Source organism: Mchenga conophoros, linkage group LG23, assembly GCF_057382185.1.
Source record: "Mchenga conophoros isolate Kocher_MC1m ecotype Shallow Benthic linkage group LG23, M_conophoros_male_GT1.1, whole genome shotgun sequence".
NCBI lineage: Eukaryota > Metazoa > Chordata > Actinopteri > Cichliformes > Cichlidae > Mchenga > Mchenga conophoros.
In genome coordinates, this window is record NC_140547.1 from 12,924,619 (window position 1) to 12,949,195 (window position 24,577).

The following is a 24,577-nucleotide window of genomic DNA, read 5'->3' on the forward strand; positions in this document are numbered from 1 at the left end:
ACATCTCTCTCTCTCTCTCTCTCTCACACTCTCTCTCTCACACACACACACACACACACACACACACACACACACACACACACACACACACACATTTTAGTAGCAAGGCACTCTTGCAGAAAATAGAAAAAGTGTGAAATGTGCATGCTTTGAACGGTAAAAGGTGGAAAAAATAAAAATTTAAAATTGAAGGCAAGTAGTCCAAAATAAAATCTGAACATAAAGGAACTAGAGATGGACCGATCCGATATTACGTATCGGTATCGGTCCGATACTGACCTAAATTACTGGATCGGATATCGGAGAAAAATAAAAAATGTAATCCGATCCATTAAATATCACGAAAGCACCTCACAAAACTTGCAACACGCCGTAACTCACCTCAGAACGTTAGCAGTCGGAGCAGTATGCATCACGTGATAGAGCAGCTGTGGCATGCGGGACCTGTGGTCTGGATAGCATGTGGAGCTTCGCTAGCAACCCGGCATTTCATCTCTGACAAAGTTATCCCGAGAGAAGTAAAGCAAGTGTGTAAGTCCATCTCTGAATGTTTGTAAAGCATTCCTGCGTTAAGCTTAACAAGCGACTGCCTCTCCGGCTGCTACTTCAATCATGAAACTGCTTAACGATCAGCTGATCGGCTTTTCTGTCGCAAGTCTGTCTCTAGTTTGCTTTTGGCCCACGTTGCACCAGAAAGAGGAAACCAGCGGCTGAACAACAGCAGCACGTTTAAGCTTGATCAGCTGTTGTTCGAATTTATTTATTATTACTTTCTACTCGAGGATCTTTTTCTACGTAGCTGACGCTGGTAACTGTGCAGGGGCGGATCTAGCAAAGTTTAGCCAGGGGGGCCGATAGGGCATTAACAGGGAAAAGGGGGCACAAAGACATACTTTTCTTTCTTATTCTCATTTAAAATGTCTAGCTTTTAATAAATAATTATCTGACACCCAAAGTTTTAATTTGATGCAAAATGTATAGAAGTCCATTACTGTATATAGTAACTATTAAGTCTAATATATATACCCTAGTAAGCTATAGTACTTTTTCCTTTGGGAAGGTACCATCTGTGCAGTCTGCAATTTTGTTGAAGAAAGATGTTGAATCTATTTAATATTTCTTGAAAAATAATTGATTTCTGTGCATTTTTTTTTCACACTACATCAAATTAAGGTTGATTACGTCGATTAAGCATCATGAGGTGGCGCGTGAGGGGTGGTTCCCTATTTTTTTATTTTTTTATTTTTGTTGTTGCTGGGAGTTGGAACCCTATTAGTTAGGTTGCTTAATATTTATGCTAAGTACTCTTTAAAATACCAGAATAGGGAGGATGGTGTAGGTTTAAGTTTATTAGATTGATCAGTATTGCTGTACTATGAAATATTTTTTTTTGCATACAGGTATAACAGAATAGCTTTAGTGTAGTTGTTGTTTTAAACTTGAGTATGAACTTATACAAAATGTAGCAAGATATTTAAAAAACAGTTTTGTTGATTAAAAAACACTATATCGGATTCATATCGGTATCGGCAGATATCCAAATTTATGATATCGGTATCGGTATCGGACATAAAAAAGTGGTATCGTGCCATCTCTAAAAGGAACGCATTAGTTAATGTCAAAATAAATGTGGGATCATGATTGATAATTTTCAATGGGGCATTTTTGGGCTTTAGGATAAAATTTGGCCGTTTTTGCATAGCTTAGCTATTTTAAGCTAATTTAAGGAACTGAGGCAACAATTCTAAAATGAAAAACAAAAAACAAAAAAAAACAAATCACCTGGAAAAAATTATCTATATTTATTCAGCACAACCAAAACAGCATGAAAACAAAAAAAGAAAATGGAGTGGCACAAAATGTCCCCAGGCTCATCTGAGGTGTAACGGAACTAACCGTGCTCGTAAAGAAGACCATATTTATCTCCATCCATCCATCCATTCACTTCCGCTTATCCTTTTCAGGGTCGCGGGGGGCGCTGGAGCCTATCCCAGCTGTCATAGGGCGAGAGGCGGGGTACACCCTGGACAGGTCGCCAGTCTGTCGCAAGGCTAACACACAGGGACAAACAACCATTCGCACTCACATTCATTTGCACATTCACACCTAGTGACAATTTGGGTTATCCAATTAACCTATCCCCACAAACTGCATGTCTTTGGACGGTGGGAGGAAGCCGGAGTACCCGGAGGGAACCCACGCAGACACGGGGAGAACATGCAAACTCCACACAGAAAGACCCCAGCCTGATGTTAGAATTGAACTCAGGACCTTCTTGCTGTGCGGCAACAGTGCTAACCACCGTGCCACCGTGCTGCCCTACCCTATTTATCTACTGGGTTATATTCCTTGTCCCTTCTTTATTAATGAAATAAATCAATATTTATTTACATTTAACAAGAGAGCAAAGAGTAGTTTGTGTGAAATAAGTCAGAGATAGACAAAGCTCATGAAAATACATAAAAAGGAGACTGATTGTTAAAGCACTTAATACAACATTAAAAGGGGGGAAGTTAATAAAAAAGGAAGTGATGTGGTTGTGAAGCAGTAAATAAAATGCTGATTGATTGACATATTTTGCTGTATTAAATATTAGCCTATAGCTGGCAACCCGTAGTGTTGGCATCAAATAGCAAACTTTGATGACTGTTTAGGCAGCAAAAGATCGATAATTTGCTTTTCTGCAATCTCATATATGCCAATGCGTTCAAGCAATTGGCTGAATCAGTGTATAAAGAAATTGATAGATTATGTGTTAATCATATCATGTTATCAAAAATGAGAGATTTGGATGGATTTATTGATTGGCACGTGCTGACTGCATTCCTTTTACAATCAGGACTGGAGAGCAGCAGACTGCTGAAACACCAAAGGAGGAGGAAATATGGCGAAGAGGTGAGCCTCCAAAAGACTAAATAGAGGTAACACATTTTTTAAAGGGGCCATTATGGCACAATGGAAGCAGAAGCTCTGAGACCAGGGCTGTGAAAGTTTACAAACCACATAAAATCTCTTGCATGAATGCTTTGTGAGCATCACAATTTAAATAATTTTTTCCTCAAGGTTTTGCTAATGCTGCTTAAAGAACAGTAACAAAGATGAAGAACTTAAATTCCTTATTTCAGTGTCAATCTGTGAACAGACAGCCTAACACACCTGACTAAAGCAGTAACAGCAGTAATAGTATGTCATACTGGCATTAGAAAAAAACTACAGTAATTAACCAAACGATGGATTTTATGATGAAGCATTGCAGGCCTTACCTTTGTCCTCACTTACTTCTCTTATTTTACAGACTTAATGCCACACAGAAATGATCCTGTTTTTTGTTTGGCTCAGCAGTTCTTCCTTTTTAAACTAAGCAACTCACATCCCTCAGCTTATCAGACCATCAGTCCTCTCTCTATCTTCTTCAGAAGCCCCTCCCTCATTCTTCACATACACTCTAAGTGTGTTAAAAGTGCCCATCTCTCACCTCTCTTAACAATTTGTATGCTTTCCTCCTCTTCCTACATCCAAACTGATCTCATCCCTCTGATTTGACAGCATTTAAGCCTCTCATGCTGCAGGCTCCTCAGCCTCTGGGAGATGAGGTTTTATTTATTCATTTCATTTTCATTTTTCTGTGCTGATTTCTTGTGATATTTGTATGTTGTCCTTGCACTTTTTCTTTCTTTTCTTCTTTTATATTGAGGATTGGAGGAAACATAAAAGATAACGAACAAGGCTATGCTTTAAGCAGAATTATGCTGCGCATAATACATGCAGAAATGTAAGGAGAGAATTTAAACTATAAGAAGTGTTACATTTATTTATGCAATATATGCAAGTTTTGGAATAACTTCAGATTAAATTTTAAAGCCAACATGTTAAAATAAAATATAACCCTTATACTGCACAACAGAGGGGGAAAAAGTGCTAAATACTGCACTAAATGCTAAAATACTATTATATACTGATTAGATATGTTTGTACATTAAAATCATCAAAGTGGAAAGTTACATATATTCATATGTTGCTGCTTGAAAAGATAACAGTTAGTAAATAACTGTTAAGTAAGTAACTGCTAAATAATAAGTTATGGAAACAGATTTGACAGATAAATGAGGTGGTGATGCTTTAAGATGAAAGATAAAGATGTTGTTCTGCATTTGTTTTGGTACCAGCAGGAGAATTAGACCTATTATGCTCAATTCCCGAGCGCACCGCACAGCTTTGTATGAGCACAGCTCAAAACCAGACTCGGTGTCTGAAACAAGCTGTCTCCCTTTAAGGTAGCTTTTATCTGATTGGCTGTCTCCTGCAAACCAGCAGGTGACTGGAACTTATGTACTCGCAGCACTGCCATGCCCCGAGATGACCATATTAGGAATATCCACTCTCTATTATGCCCGATAGATCCATTAGGAGAAAAAAAACAAACTCTCAGAGATAAATATTAATATCATTCAAAATTCATAATGAATTTTGGCCATGTTGTATAAGCTGTTCCAGTGAAATTATCTTATAAATGGTGAGTACCAAAAACAGGTAAACATATTTGTGTTAGGATGGACCTAAAATATCTTTATCTGCACACAGACAGGTAAACTGTTCTGAATTAGTTCAAGTGTCAGTCGCTGACATCCAAAAGTTTGAATCAGCTGCTGCTGCTGAGACACTCTCACCTTTCAACCTGTGCACTGTGTATTCCTCATAAACCCACATGTACATATAATTTCATGTAGATTAATGGAGAAAGGTCTGACTTACCATATTTATTGAAGAAACTGGCCCGATACTGTTCACGTATATATCAACGTCAATGACAGTTGGTTTAACTGCAGGGGAAACAGAAGAAAAAGGGTAAAGAAAATCAGTGCTGATTGAGACATTTAAAAACCATACCTGCCTCTTTGTAAATCAAAGAGAAGCAGAGCGAAGATGCATTAATGAAAATTTACTGTTCAGAATTATTTAAAGAATGAGCAGCTGCTGAGAGAAGCAACCCTCTGGAAGTTCTGGTTGTTAAAAATCTTTAATGCAGCAATTATGCTGCGTTTTCACCAACGGGCCACAGACTGCACCACAGTGCAGCGCAGAATTACACTTTAATTTCAGACAAAGACAACTCCATGTAGAATATCAGAGGAAAATCAGAAGTAGTCCACTGGGTCTTGGTCCCACTTTTCCCTGCAGGTTTTCACCCTCGCCAGCTAATCGTGAGCTGAATTACACCCGAGACACCAGCTAAATGCAATTAAGTGATAAACCATTGGAGCCTCCATCTCTGACTGGACCAGTGGATGTGGACTGATGTTTCTATATCATATGAAGGTAGTAAATGACAAAACAAATTAAAAATGCCAAAATCTGACATGAGGTCATCAGCACAGGTAGCAAGAAGCTAACAGAGCAAAACGGTTAGTTTGTAAGCTACTAATCTAATCACAGCATAATATAATTATTTAACCACAGACTTGAGGAGACACGTCACACAGTTTTACCTTCACAATATTCCTGAACACAGTTTGTTGCTATTTATATACCAGTGACCTACTTAGATTGACTCGACACGGTTCACCACAGTTTTCAGGTTTTTCCATTAGGTACCTGGTACCAGGTACTTTTTTAGTTCCAAGCGATCCGAACAGGTACTAAAATGTGGCGTTGTCAGACTGCATGCCACCGATTGGCTGGTCAGTAGCATCTCTTAATGAGTCATGAGAGTGTCTCCTTCATGAAAATCAAAACCGCCATTTTTGAAACCCGGCAATGGGAAAAATGGCTTCAAAAAATAGTAGGTACTAATGGAAAATAGGCTTAAAAGACTTGTGTTTGTGTGACTGTGGTGACCTTAATTCACAGGTAACATAAAATGTTTCTCAACTTAAGGAAATCATTAATATAATATTATATAATATGATTAATATTACACATGATGAGGGTTATCTATGTAACCACAGCATGTCAGTGACTGTGGCCTGCAAAGAGTATACACTATATGTAAACAAAGCTTAAAACATCCGCCCACTGTGCAAAGAGATGTTGGATTAATGACAGAAATTATTTCAATGTCAAACTTAGGCTCATTTTAGATGGCACTTTTATACTGCTTCTAGGGGCTCTGTAGTCCCATGTTTCCAGAGGGTGGAGGACCTGTTCCCCACCCCCTGGAAACATGGGAAACAGTTATGTGTAAAGGAATGCAGAGTGATGGTCCATAATCAGTGGATGGTTGGTGCGGGCTCTTGATGCTAAAACAAAAGTGAGCAGCTGCACGGTGAATTTGGAGCAGAAATGTCCCCAGCTTCTCACAGGAAGTTTGCACAATGGCTATATCAACAAAGACTATCTAGCAGATTATGCAAGTGTTTGTGTGTGGACTGGACTAACTCTCATACTTTTTGTCGCAACTTCTCTCAGTCTAGCTACTGATCACAACCACAATCTTCATTCATTCTTCACAATAAAACAGGATAACTGTAAAAAATGAACCATATATAATGCAAATGTTCTTTTAAACTTATTTCAACACATTTTAATAAATTACAGTTTGACCTGGTTAAAAACAAATAAGTTGATTAATTTAAATGAATAAACCACAAAAAACTACCCAGTCCAAAGTTCAAATGTTGAACAGCATATTGACCTCCAAGTTGGGTCATGCTTGGACGTCCAATTTGTGGACCTAGTTTGGACATTGTATAGATGTCCAGAATTGGTCATGGACTGATGAACCCAATGCACGTCTATCCCACGTCCAGTGTTCAGTGGGTGGTGTTTGTATTTGCTTCTTGTTTTCCAAAATTTACATCCAGTCTAATATTTGATTGATCTATGGATCCACCAAGCCACCTAGAAGGGCTCGTATTAGGTGATATGTATACAGCAACTGATAACTTACTAAATACATGCTAGGCTTTCAAATAAGATGAGATTGGCTGCATCTGTACAATCTGGTAATTATGGCTGTAACACACTGAGCCAACAATTTTCACACCAGGAAGTTGCCTCAGTCTTCATTTTTTTGCAACCACCATCAATATACATCGATACACACATTCCAAACACAACAACTTAAAGGACTTCCTTTCTTCTTTTCTTTAATTAATTTACACCAGCCTGCCTTATTCATGGAGGGACACCCCTGGCTTTCCCCGCCTCTGCTGCTCTCGGTCATTTCATGGACAGGTGTAAAAGTGTCATTTAAACCTCAAGCTTTAACAGCTAAGTGACAGCTGTGACACACTGCTGCCACGAGTGTTCACATTTGCATAGCAAAGAGCTCTTCCATCATTTTACATTACCTGTCTTTAGAGTCTTCATGTCTCAGCCAATTAAATGCACAGCGAGAATTTTTTACACCTGCCAGTCTCCCTTCCAGCATTCGCTTCACATGCTAACAGATGGCACATGAGAGAACATTTCTGGAGAGCTCCCGCTGAGGCAGCTTTTCAAGGCCACTATATTCATAATGGCACAACACCTGGTGAGCAAACTAAATTGATCTGAGGTAAAATGTAAAAATATCTGGAATATTTGTCCAAAACCTCTCATCATAACTTTTTTTAACACCACCACCACCAGCTGTCAGATGATTATGTCAGTGACTGCAACAGGATACGTGCTGGCAGCAGAGCGACCGCCCAGGCAACAAAGTAATTGGACGCAATTAACCCTGATAGTTGGGCAGCAACACACTCGTGCTGCTCGTTTCCTCACCTGTGCTAATCGCTCCTGAACAGCACGCATACATGAGAAACACCGGTCAATTTTCTTTTTCAAAACAAAAAACTCATGAGGTCAGTCTTCAAATAAGGAAGAGTCACACTCTCAGTATTTTATAACAGTCAACAGAGATGGAGACAAGGGTCAAACAAGCAGAAAAACAATGACTTAAAGTGACCCCAAAATTTCCCCTTCTTTTGATTGCACACGTGAGTCATAGTACATCTATCATTATATAAAGGTATACTGCTGTGTAACTGTGCTTTTCTTATGCTTAAATGGATCAGCATGAATCACTGACCTAAAAAGTTCAACAGGAAGTACTGTGATGTCATACTGTGGAGGTCGAGGTTTTCAAAGGGCAAGTGAGCATTTTGATTACAAATTAAACCCTCAAATGTCTCGAGCCATTTAGCAACTAAAATGATTGTTATATTTTATAAAAGAATATTGGTTCTCTGTTTGTGCTTCTAATATTTGTAATGTATGAAAGATTCAATACTGTGCTTACTGTCTGACCACTTTTACTCTTCACACAGCCTGAGCTGTCTGAACCATAAATTCCACATTTGGATTCTTCACTTCATCAAACCTGTTGTCACTGATTTCAGTCCAGTTCTTGTGTAACTTGGCATACCACAGCCTTTTTTCGCTGTTTCCCTAAGAATGACTCGTTGACAGCCGATATGTCTTCAGATCAACTGAAGGTCCAAATGCTTCTCTCAGCTCCTGTGTCAGGTCTCTGCTGTTATCTTTCCTATTTCTTAAGGACATGACTTTCAGATACTGTTCATCTGCTTTAGATAATTTTTTAGGCCTGCTACTTCTGCTTTTGTCCTCTACTTGTCCAGTTTCTTTATTTATTTTTAAAGGACACGCTGCACACCATGCTGAGACAGGCCAAGTTTTGAGCTAATAGCTCTTTGAGAATCACCTTGTTAGTCCAAAAAAATCTGTTTTATGCCTGTCGAGCTGCATTATCTTTGGCATTTTTCAATGATTCAGCTAAAGAAATTAGAAAACTATTTTTTGTGACATACTGCTTGTAACAAAGTCCCTAAAGGTACATTTTTAGAATTGGTTCATACTTGTTTGTTATGTTATGTGGGATTAACAGTGTTTCATTCCTTTTAGGCGCCTTTTTTATGCTTGAATGATTCATAGATCAGTGTAAAATGGGTTAACAAAAATAAAAAAAATAAAAGAAGAAAACATAAAAATCAAGACAATCAGCTACATAATAAAAAGGACACATTATACACAAAAATGAAAAAGAACATGTACCAGAGTTTTTGCAGAATTACAAATACAACCCTCTGAAATGTTTCAGTGAAGGAGATGTAGCTTCATAGTTTTTGTAGCTCAATGCAAGTTCGTTTTAAAAAAAGAATCACAGCTGACCTTAAAAATTTCGATCTGTAAGTTCTTTGTTTAAATTCAATCAAGGAGCGGCGGTAAGGAGGCAGTCATTGCAGCAGAGCTTTGTCACTGACAGACATGCAATACATACTCTCTTCGATTTGCTGGGGTTCACCATCCTAGCGAATTGAGATCTGTTTCTATAAAAATATCCTATTTTCAGCTTTAATTGTCTTTTAATATGTTTTTAAAAGTGTATCATCCAGAAAAATCTGAACATGGACTACAGGCTGGATAATTGTAGGTGACCTTGTAAATGTCATACTTAGACTTATCTTAAAACTTTGATAAAACTATGTGTGATCAGAGAAAAGCATAAGTCTGTGTGGTTGCAGACCAGGTGCATGTCTTTGGAATAACCATTTCAAAGGCAATGCACACCATCACAATTTTGGTTGTGCCACTATTTTCCCTTGTGTGACTACAAAAACGAGCCAAAACGAGATGCCTAATTATGGAATAATTACCACCAAATTACAACCAAATCAATGATTCTAATGTTTTAAAAAAAAAAAAAAAACATACATATTTTCAGGCAATTTTCCATAATCCTGGAAACCATTAGCCAGACTAACAGGCCAATTCCTGCATGAAAAGAAATATATTCACAAATTCATGGCAGGAAATAGTTATGAAATTTAAAATATTCTAATGGCAAATAAAATGACAGGTCATAAATGGGCCTCCCATGTTTAGTGGGTCATGTCTCCAGTGTAGGTTTGGTTCTGTCTTTATGTTTATTCATCTGTTTCCCAGTTGTGTCTCTTCCATATGTCACAATGTCAAGTCTGCATTTTTGTGCACATCTCTTGGTTCCTGTTTTACTTTAACAGTCTCGCGTCCCGTGTTTTGAGTTTCCCCTTTGTCTCGTCATATCAGCTGTCTTGTCTTGTCTTGTCAAGTCAAAGGTTCCATCCAGGTCTCAGGTTATCAAGTATTGGTTTTCTGTGTTTAGCTTTCTGCAGTTTATGTTTTTATTAGTCATCCCAGTCTCCTCTTGCCTTTTGCTTTGTAGTATTTTGTGCAGCCAACAATAAAGAAAACATTGCCCTGTACCTGTGCATGTGCAATGACAATAAAGTTGAATTCTATTCTATTCTAAAGGCTTCCACCTCTCCGTTGTCTGCATTTGGTTCCAGCTCTTTCTCTTCACACAATCTACCCTTGCATATCATGACACAAACAGGTGAATCAGCATTTGTACAACTTAAAAATTTTCCAATTCTAAAACCTTGCTTCACGACTCATCGGCGGAGATTCTTCTGGCAATTTTTCTGATTTTGCATAACCAGTAGGAAGCAAGCGACAAGTCTGTCAGTCTTGCCTTATCAAGAAACGGCTAGTTCTCCCAGAAATGAAGAAACCACAGTTTTGAAATAAGAGACATTCACAAAGTCTGCCACTCATATCATTATACACACAGAATTGAGCATAAATGGAAAGTTTTTCTTGTCTTCCACTCCAGCAAGAATAGATCGAACTGAGTGGGCTGTAAGAGACTACAAACAAAATCTAGTTCAGTATTTAATTATGTCTCATTGAAGATGTGTATCTTTGGCAGTGAAGCTGCATTACATTACTTTCTTCATTATGTACAGTATAATTGGGTGGCAGGCTGTAATTCAGCACCTGCATACAGTACCACTTAGCAACAGTTAGGCTGTGACTAGTCAATCAGTAGATGGAGACAGCTCATTAACTTTAGGGAAAGAGATGGCATGAACTAGAAATTAATTAGCATTAGTGTGTAGGTTATTTATCCATGCAGCCATCAGAGAATACTATCTGTGGTTCCATTAAATATGTTGTACTGTTCAGATCAAATACCAACACATTAAAAAGTGTGCGATCAGTTGTGCACTGGTGAACGGGCACTTGGAGACATTTATACGCTCCTCCAATGAAGGGAAGCCTGTTGTGAGATTTATTTGCCATTAGAGTGGGCAGAGCATGATGAACAGGTCTATAGAGACATTAGCTAATCTTGCTTCAGGTTTGCACTGGAGCCTGGCCCTGTCTGTACATGAGCTTTTTTTAACACCACCACCACCACATAGGCCAGGCTGCAAGTACTTACACTCCTACAGGTGAAGTGTGTGGAAGCTGTCAGATGATTATGTCAGTGACTGCAACAGGATACGTGCTGGCAGCAGAGCGACCGCCCAGGCAACAAAGTAATTGGACACAATTAACCCTGATAGTTGGGCAGCAACACACTCGTGCTGCTCGTTTCCTCACCTGTGCTAATCGCTCCTGAACAGCACGCATACATGAGAAACACCGGTCAATTTTCTTTTTCAAAACAAAAAACTCATGAGGTCAGTCTTCAAATAAGGAAGAGTCACACTCTCAGTATTTTATAACAGTCAAACAGAGATGGAGACAAGGGTCAAACAAGCAGAAAAACAATGACTTAAAGTGACCCCAAAATTTCCCCTTCTTTTGATTGCACACGTGAGTCATAGTACATCTATCATTATATAAAGGTATACTGCTGTGTAACTGTGCTTTTCTTATGCTTAAATGGATCAGCATGAATCACTGACCTAAAAAGTTCAACAGGAAGTACTGTGATGTCATACTGTGGAGGTCGAGGTTTTCAAAGGGCAAGTGAGCATTTTGATTACAAATTAAACCCTCAAATGTCTCGAGCCATTTAGCAACTAAAATGATTGTTATATTTTATAAAAGAATATTGGTTCTCTGTTTGTGCTTCTAATATTTGTAATGTATGAAAGATTCAATACTGTGCTTACTGTCTGACCACTTTTACTCTTCACACAGCCTGAGCTGTCTGAACCATAAATTCCACATTTGGATTCTTCACTTCATCAAACCTGTTGTCACTGATTTCAGTCCAGTTCTTGTGTAACTTGGCATACCACAGCCTTTTTTCGCTGTTTCCCTAAGAATGACTCGTTGACAGCCGATATGTCTTCAGATCAACTGAAGGTCCAAATGCTTCTCTCAGCTCCTGTGTCAGGTCTCTGCTGTTATCTTTCCTATTTCTTAAGGACATGACTTTCAGATACTGTTCATCTGCTTTAGATAATTTTTTAGGCCTGCTACTTCTGCTTTTGTCCTCTACTTGTCCAGTTCCTTTATTTATTTTTAAAGGACACGCTGCACACCATGCTGAGACAGGCCAAGTTTTGAGCTAATAGCTCTTTGAGAATCACCTTGTTAGTCCAAAAAAAATCTGTTTTATGCCTGTCGAGCTGCATTATCTTTGGCATTTTTCAATGATTCAGCTAAAGAAATTAGAAAACTATTTTTTGTGACATACTGCTTGTAACAAAGTCCCTAAAGGTACATTTTTAGAATTGGTTCATACTTGTTTGTTATGTTATGTGGGATTAACAGTGTTTCATTCCTTTTAGGCGCCTTTTTTATGCTTGAATGATTCATAGATCAGTGTAAAATGGGTTAACAAAAATAAAAAAAATAAAAGAAGAAAACATAAAAATCAAGACAATCAGCTACATAATAAAAAGGACACATTATACACAAAAATGAAAAAGAACATGTACCAGAGTTTTTGCAGAATTACAAATACAACCCTCTGAAATGTTTCAGTGAAGGAGATGTAGCTTCATAGTTTTTGTAGCTCAATGCAAGTTCGTTTTAAAAAAGAATCACAGCTGACCTTAAAAATTTCGATCTGTAAGTTCTTTGTTTTAGCAACAGTTAGGCTGTGACTAGTCAATCAGTAGATGGAGACAGCTCATTAACTTTAGGGAAAGAGATGGCATGAACTAGAAATTAATTAGCATTAGTGTGTAGGTTATTTATCCATGCAGCCATCAGAGAATACTATCTGTGGTTCCATTAAATATGTTGTACTGTTCAGATCAAATACCAACACATTAAAAAGTGTGCGATCAGCTGTGCACTGGTGAACGGGCACTTGGAGACATTTATACGCTCCTCCAATGAAGGGAAGCCTGTTGTGAGATTTATTTGCCATTAGAGTGGGCAGAGCATGATGAACAGGTCTATAGAGACATTAGCTAATCTTGCTTCAGGTTTGCACTGGAGCCTGGCCCTGTCTGTACATGAGCCGGCGGTGACGAGCGGAGACAAACTGCAACCTCGTCTCTGTGTTTGACACACTGACAGTGATATTTACGGCAACCAAAAACGTGTCACCGTAGCTGCATATTTGCCTTTCTGTGGTAAAACAAAATTAGAAATGTCCTTGTCAGGCCGCGCTCGGCTGTCAGCTCTATTCAAAGAGAACGGATTTGAATAAAATAAAAGACAAAGGAATGCCAGGACGGTACTCATCTATAAGTCCATGTTACTTCTCACCTCTCTTTATCTTTTGCTGCTTTAGTCTCCATGAACTGTCAAACGATGACAAACAGCACTGAAAATGCATTTTCATTATCTTTGCTTTCACTGGATGTAACATTCGTAACCATCCGAGTTTATTTAAATAGTCAAACTGATCAGTTCTTCTGACCTCCTGTGTTATTCTGAGGGAATTTGGCTCTACCCACCAAATCCTCTATTGAGTGGCTACCTTCTGTTTTTCAGTAATTTCTCAGGACTTATCACAAAAAGGTATAGAGCAAGAAGTAAGTGCCATGGTTCCCAGGTCTTTGAGAAATGGTTTTTAGTTTTCTGAGTTTTAGTTTCCTTTTGAGATTAAGTATATTTAATGTTTGAGTTGTTTCTTGACTCTTTTGTTATCTGGTGGTTCCAGTTTGCTGTTGTGCTCGCTTTGTTTAGAGCTGTTTTAATACAGTTCTTCATATTATGAGATTTTCAAGTCTAATTAGTTTGTGTTGTCACATTAATATCATTACAAAGTATTTGTTAAACTTTTTAAATACATATATTGCAAAATTCACATCAGTTTTTTCTAATCTTGGTAATTATTGTGTTTCTTTATTTCTAATTCAGTTGGATTCTGATCTACACAGTGATGGCAAAGTGTTATCATAATTATACTATACTTATAAAGACTCATAATGTATAAACCTACCATAAAGTATATAAAACTGAAAAAGTTTGACTATATAAAAATGAACCGTATTTAACTACAGACTTGGTGAATATAAGAACACTGGATATTATGATTTTGATCTAGTTATTAACATTTTATCTTGCAATTAAAATTGTAATTCTGTAGTTAAACAAAATGTTATATCATATAATCTCAAGTGGAAAATGTCTGTCTTAATTTTCTGTCATTTTAAAATTGTGAAATAACTCAAATGTTTAATTTTAAAATTAATCATAGTTTTGAGTATCTCTTTTCAATCTAAGTCACAATGTAACATGAAATATAGTTTTTCTACTAGTCCTCATACCACAACATTATTACTTATGTTTATAATCCTTTCATTTATCAGACAAAGAAACTTTGATTGAAATATTAAGTTAAAAAAAAAGATCTTTTAACTTAACGTAAACCGGCTTTAACAACTCATTTACCTTGATGACATAAGTTCACTTAAAAAAACTTCTCTTACAATCTGATTATTTTGTCAAATCAAATGTTTGAATAACTGTTCTATAATCCTGCTTCAGTAAGTCATAATTTTGACTTATGATTATAATAACTGACCAAAAAACTTGTTCAAATTCTGACTATTACCAAGAAACATTTTTACCAACCAATCTTTTTGACTAGATACCTCACACACGTGACTACATAATTTATTAAGTATCTCAAGCTTTAGAAAAATCATTTAAAAATTATTATTATCATTTTTTTCTTGTCCTTCCCCATAGTTGGAGTAGCTACTACCCACTGCTGCATATTTTAGTCTGGTTGTTAATCACATGAGCTAGCAGGAACTCCTGATGACTCCTGGGGGCTCAACCCGGGGTAGCGGTCATGTCCGGTTAGGGGCTCTGTTGGCTCTCAGGTGACTGTTTCCTCGCGGCTGCGTGCAGCGGGACTAGGGGAGGGTCTGTGCTGACGGACGTGGGTTACTGACCTGGTAGCCTGGCTGCCCCTGGGTGGGTCCGGGATGGGCGTGAGGTTCTGGGGGCGCTCCGTCTCTGGGCTGGGGCCCGGGCCGGGCCTCGGGGGCTTGGGTCCTGGTTGGTGTGTTGCCGGGGTTGTGGGCGGGTGGGTGCATGGGGGCCCAGCCCTGGAGCAGGGTGCCGCCGGTGCATCGAGCCACCTGGGGGGCTCTTCAACTGGTGGGGAAGATTGTCACATCTTGCAGGAGCTTTCCTCTCCTCAGGGGCTCTCTCTACAGGAGGGGGAGATACAGGAGAGGTGGAGGAAGATCTCAGCCTGGGTGTTTATTGTCTTATGTAGTCTGGAAGAAGAGTGGATGGTGGGGTGGGTGCAGTTTTCTCTGTGGTGGGGTTGGGTGGACTGTCCTGGGCTCTGTGGGGCCGGGAGGCGCTGCTGCGCTGGGCCCCGGTCTGGATGGGCCTGGGCCCCCTTTCCCTGGCGGGTCGCGGAGTGTGGGAGTGCCTACTGGGGTCAGCGGGGGAGCTGGCCCCAGGGAGGGGTCACTTGCCCCTCCCTTCCTTCCCTCCCCATCTCCAGCTGCCTCCCTCTTCCCGCTCCACCACAACCACCCACACATGCAGGACCTTGGAGTAGGGGTATGTCACCAGGGTGCAGAGGAGGCCACCCCCCCCGTCCCCCGTCCCCTTCTGGCTGCCTCTGCCTCAATTTTATCCCACAACTTAGACATTCACATTACTCACACTCTCATTACACATACATATAGGATCTTGGGGGTGGGCACGATACACGGAATCCAAAGTACCATCAGGGTGTACATCCCACCCCTGGCGTCGTTGCCCACCTCTCAATGTTAAATACACGTAGACATTGAGGGCTAGCAGGAGGGACTATGCGCTTACCTGCTGCTCTCTGGCAGGTAGCTCCATGCCCTCCTGGGTTTTAAATGCACCTTAGAACACAAATGCATCAACACTACAATGAGCGGGTGGAGGGAGGTTTGGAGTCTTCTCTCACCCCCATTCTCTGCGACCTGCTGGAGCGGGGGGGCTAGGAGGAGGAGTTGGCTGTCCGACTGCGGTCTGGAGTGTGGAGCCTCCCTGCTGCTGCGGAGTCGGGGCGGTCTGCCTCCCCCCACCGCAGGGAAAAGGGTAACACCACCTGGGTCTGGGTGCAGTTCCCCCCCTCCAGGGGCAAGGGTACCTAGACCCGGGGCTTAGAGTACGCTTGGGGAGTGTGATCGTGTGTGCAGCGTCTCTTTATGTCTGTCTCCACGTTGGTTGAGTGTGGAGTAAGTGTATATGAGAGCATGAGGGTGGGAATGGATGTTTGTATATGTGTGTGTGCCTGTATTTCTGTGTCTATATGTCAGGTTGGGTGTCAGGCGCCACCTCTCTGGGGACATCTCAGGCCCTCCAAGGTATGGAGGCCTATCTCCCCCTACCACCACTTCCCCTGCCAGTGGCGGACTCCCTCAGACATCGGTGCGTTGGTGGTTCTTTGTGTCCGGGGATGGGCGTCCAGGTACACACCGGCTCACTCCTTGGCGGGCGCTTATCGGGGCCTGGAGCCTGGGGCTTGCTCGGGCCACTTCTCGGCCTGGGGCTCGGTCACTCAGGCACGGCTGGCTGCCGGCGGAGCTCACGGGCGCGTCACTGCAACTCCCCCTGGCTTCTGCTCCGCGGCTGCTGAGTGAGCCCTCATCTGGGACTCTCCTCAGCTCTTTCCGGGACAGTGGCGCAGCTGCCCCTCTGTTGGTCTTCCTTGGTCTCTTGTGTTCTGGGGGCCTCTGGATGTCTGGAGTTTTGATCTCCTCCATACCTGCTTCATGCCCTGGAGGACAGGGCTGTGCCCCCCCCCCCCACCCTCTAGCAGATCATTACATGAAGGAACCTTTTAAAAAACAAAAAAACAAGCGCGTCCATGCTCACAGGTGTACACACGGGTGATCACACCCACAAACTACACCCTTTTTGGCTCCTACCTCAAAGCACACTGTGTTCTGTTGATAAACAATAATGTTTAATATTTAGTATTTACTGTCATATTCCCATATATCATTGTGATGTTGTTTATTCTATTACTCTTGTTCTCTTCTGCTTGTTTTCTTTTTTCTTTCTCAGCAGGTGACCCAGGTGATCGATATATGCATTTTTTTTCTTTTTTTCTTCTTTTTTTTCCTTTTTCTGCTCATTCTGTTGGTTTTTGGTTTTTGCCCTTCTCCCCCGTCCCTCTTCTCAGCTGTTTCTCTTTCCCTCTTTCTTTCTCCCCTTCTTTCCCCCAGTCAAGTCTGTCCCATATTCAGTAAGTGAAAATAAAATAAACAATAAAAGGTGAATCAAATGGACCATTGTGGCAAGGCTGGGATGGTCAGTTTGGTAAAGTAAATCCGTTGGGCATCTTTCTTTGCCTTTAGACAACAATTCTGATGGCAAAAGAGCCAAACGGGACAGGCCAAAAAAAAAAAAAAAAAAAAAAGGAACTCCTGATGACATAACCACACATGGGATAGTCCCAGCCTCTCGGTTGGCGTCTGCATACTCTAAGCCACAGCATAAGGACTGATGGCATAAAGACTTCTACTCTCACTGTCTGAGCTCATTGCAAGAAGAAATGCCAAGGGCTCTGAAATATTCAAAAAGCAGAACAGATCACCCCCTTCGGGCTAGCTGTACCACGGCTGATCATCTGTCACCCAGTAAGTAGACACCAGAGCCAGTTTAAGGAGGGCCCTTTAACGAAAGTGTGGGAAAATAACTGCAATACAGCTGCAATCAAGGCCAACTTCAATCTAAGAGTTGTACTCACACCTTAGTGCTTTTAGCACTTTTCAGCTGTCTCTTGTTGCACGTATAAAGAGTGCATCACAGATTGTGACCGTTAAATGTATTTCGACAGAGCCCCTGATTTAAATTGAAACAATAAAACCACTGACTTTAAAGTTATGCCTATTAATCATCTTGTTAAAGTGCAAAGTTCTGCTATGAAACCTTGGGTCCTGGTGAGTAGGTTGTTTTGACATGTACCACCCTTGTCATGGTCCGTGGCCCTGTGTCTAAGGAGTGTGTGGGATGCCCCGGTGGCCACACCCCCGGGCTGGACCATCACCATCACACCTGCATCCCATTCCGGGCAATTACCTGGAGGACTATTTAACCCTGCGCTGACGGATGCTCCACGCCAGTCCGTTAGTCACCCCTCAGTGGTAACTGGGCTCCCCGCAAAAGCTTTGTATATATGTGTTACATGAACTACGTCAATTTGTGTCTGCCACCTGCCTGTCCTTCAGCCTGCTCGGATCACTAAGTGCACCATCTGTCCTCATCACTGCCTCCTCGGGTTCGCTTCCCACGGACACACTTCCCCCTTCTGAGCCCCACGGTCCCGCTCTGATCCCTCCCACGGTCCCAATTACGGCCTCCCTGTTTCGTTTGTCTTCGTGGTTTTCTTCAGTTCCACATTTTCGCTAACTTGGTTGTTCAGCTGTTCTTCAGACTCAATACGCATTAGGTGTATTGAGTCTGCTCTTGGATCCCACTTGTGTGCATCCACTGTGGTTCATGACAACCCTCCTCAGCATTTTGAACACCAACTGTGCTGCAACCCACAGGACCTAAAAGATCTGCTGCCAATGGCCCCGAGGCAGAGACCACAGGGCACCTGCACAAGTCCCGAGTATATTCCCCTATTGGTCAAGCAAATGGTTTTAATATTGTGGCTTACTGGTGCACATTGCAGTTACTGAAGTAATACTATAAGGCTCTTTATAAATGGCCACATGAATCACCCTGACAGAAAAATCTAAACTTGAATTCTAGGATGCTTTCAACCTTATGTTATGGTTAGAAATATCTGTTCCTTGGATCATGATCAAACTTCCAACCTAATTGCACAAAAATCCTTTAAGCAGTATAAATAAAGATGTTTAAGTCTAAATCCACAAACAACAGTAACAATAACCGGTTGACTTGATTGTGACAGACTGCCCCGCTCATCTCCCACATTATACAAAGGAGGCTTTCTCTTCTTCCCAGACACTGAGACAAATACTCGTGATGTATTAGAGTGAACCAAACGTACAATGTGTAAACTGGATCAATCAATCACTGTCACTGCTTTCAAAGCTGAGTCTGACGCATCCTGACAGGAGCCAAAATAGTTACTAGGTAACAAATGTCTAAACAAATGTCTCCGTCATTTTTCTGTGTGAATGGGCTCCACTTGAAGCTGCACATTTCTTTTGTACTTCTTCCTCTTTTGTCATTTGAAAGCCTCTTATTTTACTGTAGTTGTTAGCTTTAAACCTTTTGTGCACATTAATGAAAGAAAACATTTAAAGTTCATTAGAGGGCTACGTATGTGCGCCTGTTATTATGCAGCACTACTTTTATTCTTTTCATCCATCACCCCATTGTTTTTAAATCGGACAGGGGTTATGTTCCTGCAGATGCAAACTACTGCTGTTTCATGTTTAAAGAAAAAAAATAAACGGGGCGCCTTGACTGTGAAGCAGTCACAGAGAACAATTCATTTGTCATAGATTAGATGACTGCCATTGTTCATCACAATTTGTCACTTCGAGCGGTCTCATTACTGTATAACGTAATTTTTCGTCTGGTAATGGAGCTAGAAAAAGCTGCCTGAGGAAAGTGTGACAACATGTCAATCCAGAGGTGTTGTAAACACAGCTGTTTGGAATTCTTATACAGGAATATGTGCTAAACTTGACCAGTCCTCTTCCATAGACTGGTAAATGGTAAATCACCTGTATTTGTATAGTGCTTTACTTAGTCCCTATGGACCCCAAAGCGCTTTACACTACATTCAGTCAGCCACCCATTCACACACTGGTGATGGCAAGCTACATTGTAGCCACAGCTGCCCTGGGGCGCACTGACAGAGGCGAGGCTGCCAGACACAGGCGCCACCAGGCCCTCTGACCACCACCAGTAGGCAACGGGTGAAGTGTCTTGCCCAAAGACGCAACGACCAAGACTGTCGGAGTTATGGTCCCCTAAACCCTTAAGCTTCAAATGAAACATCACCAACCATAACTATATTTATCTTTCATATACAGTTAAGTGATTTCTTAAAGTGTTTTACGTAAAATTGCCTGTGTTTTAACATCTAAAGTGATAAGTTATTATCATGTGTTTATCATACCTGTACCATTTCCTTTATCTGCATGTGACAGATATTACTAACTATTCAAAAGTCATTAGTTATAGATTTCAAACACTTTTATTTCAGAAGAAGTCAAACACACTCTTTTGTCATTTTAACAACAAAATCTAGATGACCTGGTGACTTCGTAATAAGATGTAGCTGATCAGTGTGGTGTTTGGACAATAATATGGATGAACTTGATTAGATTATTAAGACCAGAAGAGTTCATGGATCGTTGCACTGAGACTGCCTCACTCATCAGCTTTGAGACTTTTCAGGTCGACAGAGACGTAAGAATAAATGTGAAGACTCCACCTGTTATGTCTAAAAGGTACGGGTTCCAGTACCATGTCCTTGTAATGTCAGGCATGTTAGTGAAAAAGCCACGTTTTTGGGACCTGAATGCTGAACTGCAAGCTGTTGGAATGTGTCTCTGTTACTCACCGAGGGAATTCATCACTGTTTGAATCAACACCCTGTTTGGATTCCTCAATCAGCTAACTCAGAGGTTACCCAAATGGCTGTGGTTAATGGATGTGGATAATGAATGGATCCCGACCCCCCACCATTTGCTGGAGATGCAGTGGAACACGAAGCTGACACACTGACACAGATGTTAGAGATACCTGCATTTAATTTATACTGAAGCCCCTTATTGTATCATATTGAGATTTTGATTTATTGAGCGCTTTTCTATATTTTCTATTTAACTTTTTCTATTTAAATATTTTAGTGCTTCTTTCTTTAGTGTAATGGATTTGTTTTTCATTTTTTATTTGTTATGTTTTTGGCTGCTGTAACAGTAATTTCACAACTTTCTTCTTCTTCGTATCTTCTTCTTCGTCTTCTTTTTATCATTATTATTATTCATCCTTTATAACTCCCATTCTTGTGTATTAAATTAAATCTGAACAAACATCATGTTGGTGTCTAATTTTTTTTTTTCAGCAGAACAAATCAAAAGCGTCTAGGTTATTTAAAAAAACTGCTCCTTACAAAATGTAATGCCTAATCTAGGGCTGGGCGATATAGCCTAAAATCCATATCGCGATATAATTTGAAGCACGTGCGGTAACGATATATATCACGATATATTCTTTTCTTCTGTATAACCCATTTTCCACACTATAAGGCACACTTAAAATCCTTTAATTTTCTCAAAAATCGAGAGTGTGCCTTATGTATGAATTCTGGTTGTGCTTACTGACCTCAAACCGATTTTGGTGTGCAGAAATCTGTTAAAAATGTTTTAGTACAACTTTGGTAAGCCGCACTGCTTGATGGATTGTCAGAGCATTACGGCTGCCGTAGTGAGTAATCTGGGTCCAAAACTCCGTCCATTTCAGGTCCCAAAGTCAAAGGAACACTGAGAGTTAAAAACGGTCTAAATTCTTTCATCTTTAATGAAATCATCAGCGTTGCTGCTTCAGCAGGTGTAACAATTAAGTTTAACATCCATGCATCCATGAAAACAGAATTTATTAAATTTAACGGAGTTAGAAGTTAACAGGAAGTTAGCTCGCTAGTTTCCACCTAAACATGACATACCATGTTCTGACTGAGATTTCTGAAACTAATTAAAACGTACAGCTCTGCTATCACTTCCAACATAAATGAAGACAGAAAACTAAACAGCAGTGGCGTTTGCAGGGTTACTGAAGTTCGACTACCTGGTATATAATGTTGTGCTACGTGATCGCTAGCGACACAGCTATGTTAGCATAACATTAGCACAGTGAAGCTGGAGGATGAACGCCAAATTTTTTTCCACTCGATAAAAGTTAACGTGAGGGATTCTGTATGAACAAATGCAATCGCATAGCAGGATGCTATACACGGGCCAAACTTCAGTCAGGAGAACAACTGAGATTATTCATCCACAATACAAGGTTAGTTATTAATATACTGCAACAACATGGGAAGAGAACAGCTGCGAGAGAATTCAACTTTAATAAATCAATGTTACGGAAGTGGAGGAAGCGCAGTTTTTGGCTTTCCCCATATTTCAAAAGTGCTTCATCTCTTTGCCATGACTGTCGGCATAATTTGCATGGTTGTAGCCGCTGCAATGCTTTCGACCAAAAAGCATTGCGCATGTTGATGACATCATCAACATGCGATAGAGCGGTATAGTCAAAATCTCTATCGTTGGCCAAATTTATATCGTTTCTATCATGTATCGTTTATATCATACGGAGCCCCGCAGGGGACATGGGAGAAAAAAAAAAATTAAGACGGACTTTTGCGAGATCTCGCAAAACAAACTCGGGATCTCACAAAAGTTTTGCGAGATCTCGCAAATGTTTTAGCCGCATTCTTCGATGGCCGCCAGCTCGAAGCCGACCGGGAGGTCGAGGCACAATGTGCCGGGAAAGCGGTGTCCCTCCCGGCTGTAGAAGCTAGCTTCGAGCTAGTGGGTGTCAGATCTCCGAAAACATCGGAGCACTTTTGCAAATATGTGATGTCTTGTAAACCGAGCAGGTATCTGACGTTTACACAACTACATTCACGCCTCAAAATATCTTAAAAGTGTATTTTGTGACCCAGAAAGAGTAATATTACAACTAAGTAGCTGCCGCCATTGTTGGAATTCAACTTTTGCGAGATCTCGCAAACTCGGGATCTCGCAAAACTTTTGCGAGATCTCACAAAACAAACTCGGGATCTCGCAAAACTTTTGCGAGATCCCGAGTTTGTTTTGTGAGATCTCGCAAAAGTTTTGCGAGATCCTGAGTTAGTTTTGAGAGATCTCGCAAAAGTCCGTCTTAATTTTTTTTTTCTCCCATGTCCCCTGCGGGGCTCCGTAATATCGCCCACCCCTAGCCTAATCACTGAATAATTACCAACAAATTACAATTGAATCCACAAGTCCAAGTCCACAATGTTAAAAACACATATTTCCACACAGCTTTCCATGTTTTAACCTATACCAATGATCAGAAGTTACAGGACAAGTATTCTGGAAAATTAATTATAAGGAGGGTTTTTATGATATTTCACATTACTACAGTACATAAAAATATACAGCTGGGATCACAACTGATGCCACTCAGACAGTTAAAGGTTAAAAAAACAATACCAGGTGGGAAAAATATCAAGTTTACTTAAAATTCACCTTTTCTTTATATTTTCCTCCTAAAATCATAACCAGTGAAGTACAATAACAGGAAAAAATGACATTTGGACATTTAAAGTTGACTCTCACTCCACAACATCAACAGAGGCATCATTTTACATTCAGCCCATGTGTTGGAAACGCCTCTTGTTTAACTACGAGTTTAAAAAGTCACATTCATTAATGCCAGCAGGACAAGGTCAAATGACTTCAGCTCACCATCTGTCATCAAAGGACCCACAACACAACAAATGGCTTTCTAATGTACTTATCTGTGGTGTGTGGTCAGGGGAATTACAAAAAATAAATGCTAATTGCCCGCATCCTATTTATCGTCTCTTCTTTGAAATTATCCATACAAGTTAATTTAGTGTGCTGTGGCTGGGCGGCCAGGAGGAATACAGATCTCTGATACACTATAGAATAATAATTTTCCGTGTAAATGACTCCTCGTGGGTGCGATGGAAAAAAAAAAAAAAAACAGCAAAAAAACCCACCAGAAAAATAGTCCCTGAAGAAGCTTAGTGAAAAGGTCACTGTGTTTATTACTCAGACACGAAGTCTGGACTCATACATCCTGTGGGTGACTGCTGAACAGTCTAGCACACACATCATCCATAAAAAGTAAAAGTCCCGTTCTATTCATGACTTTCACTTGTTTGCTGTTTCAGTGCATCCATCACTCCCATACAGGGAGTGCAGAATTATTAGGCAAATGAGTATTTTGTCCACATCATCCTCTTCATGCATGTTGTCTTACTCCAAGCTGTATAGGCTCGAAAGCCTACTACCAATTAAGCATATTAGGTGATGTGCATCTCTGTAATGAGAAGGGGTGTGGTCTAATGACATCAACACCCTATATCAGGTGTGCATAATTATTAGGCAACGTCCTTTCCTTTGGCAAAATGGGTCAAAAGAAGGACTTGACAGGCTCAGAAAAGTCAAAAATAGTGAGATATCTTGCAGAGGGATGCAGCAGTCTCAAAATTGCAAAGCTTCTGAAGCGTGATCATCGAACAATCAAGCGTTTCATTCAAAATAGTCAACAGGGTCGCAAGAAGCGTGTGGAAAAACCAAGGCGCAAAATAACTGCCCATGAACTGAGAAAAGTCAAGCGTGCAGCTGCCAAGATGCCACTTGCCACCAGTTTGGCCATATTTCAAAGCTGCAACATCACTGGAGTGCCCAAAAGCACAAGGTGTGCAATACTCAGAGACATGGCCAAG

At 40.5% G+C, this 24,577-nt stretch overlaps 1 protein-coding gene across 2 annotated transcripts in view; it reads right to left on the reverse strand.

Annotated features, from left to right (window-relative positions):
• The window catches only part of gabrg3 (gamma-aminobutyric acid type A receptor subunit gamma3), a 91,475-nt gene that overhangs the window by 46,077 nt on the left and 20,821 nt on the right, over window positions 1-24,577 (reverse strand). For both annotated transcript variants that reach the window (XM_085263980.1, XM_085263981.1), the window contains one exon: window positions 4,753-4,820. In XM_085263980.1, the coding sequence (XP_085120106.1) occupies window positions 4,753-4,820 (68 nt within the window). The remainder of the gene's footprint in view (window positions 1-4,752; window positions 4,821-24,577) is intronic.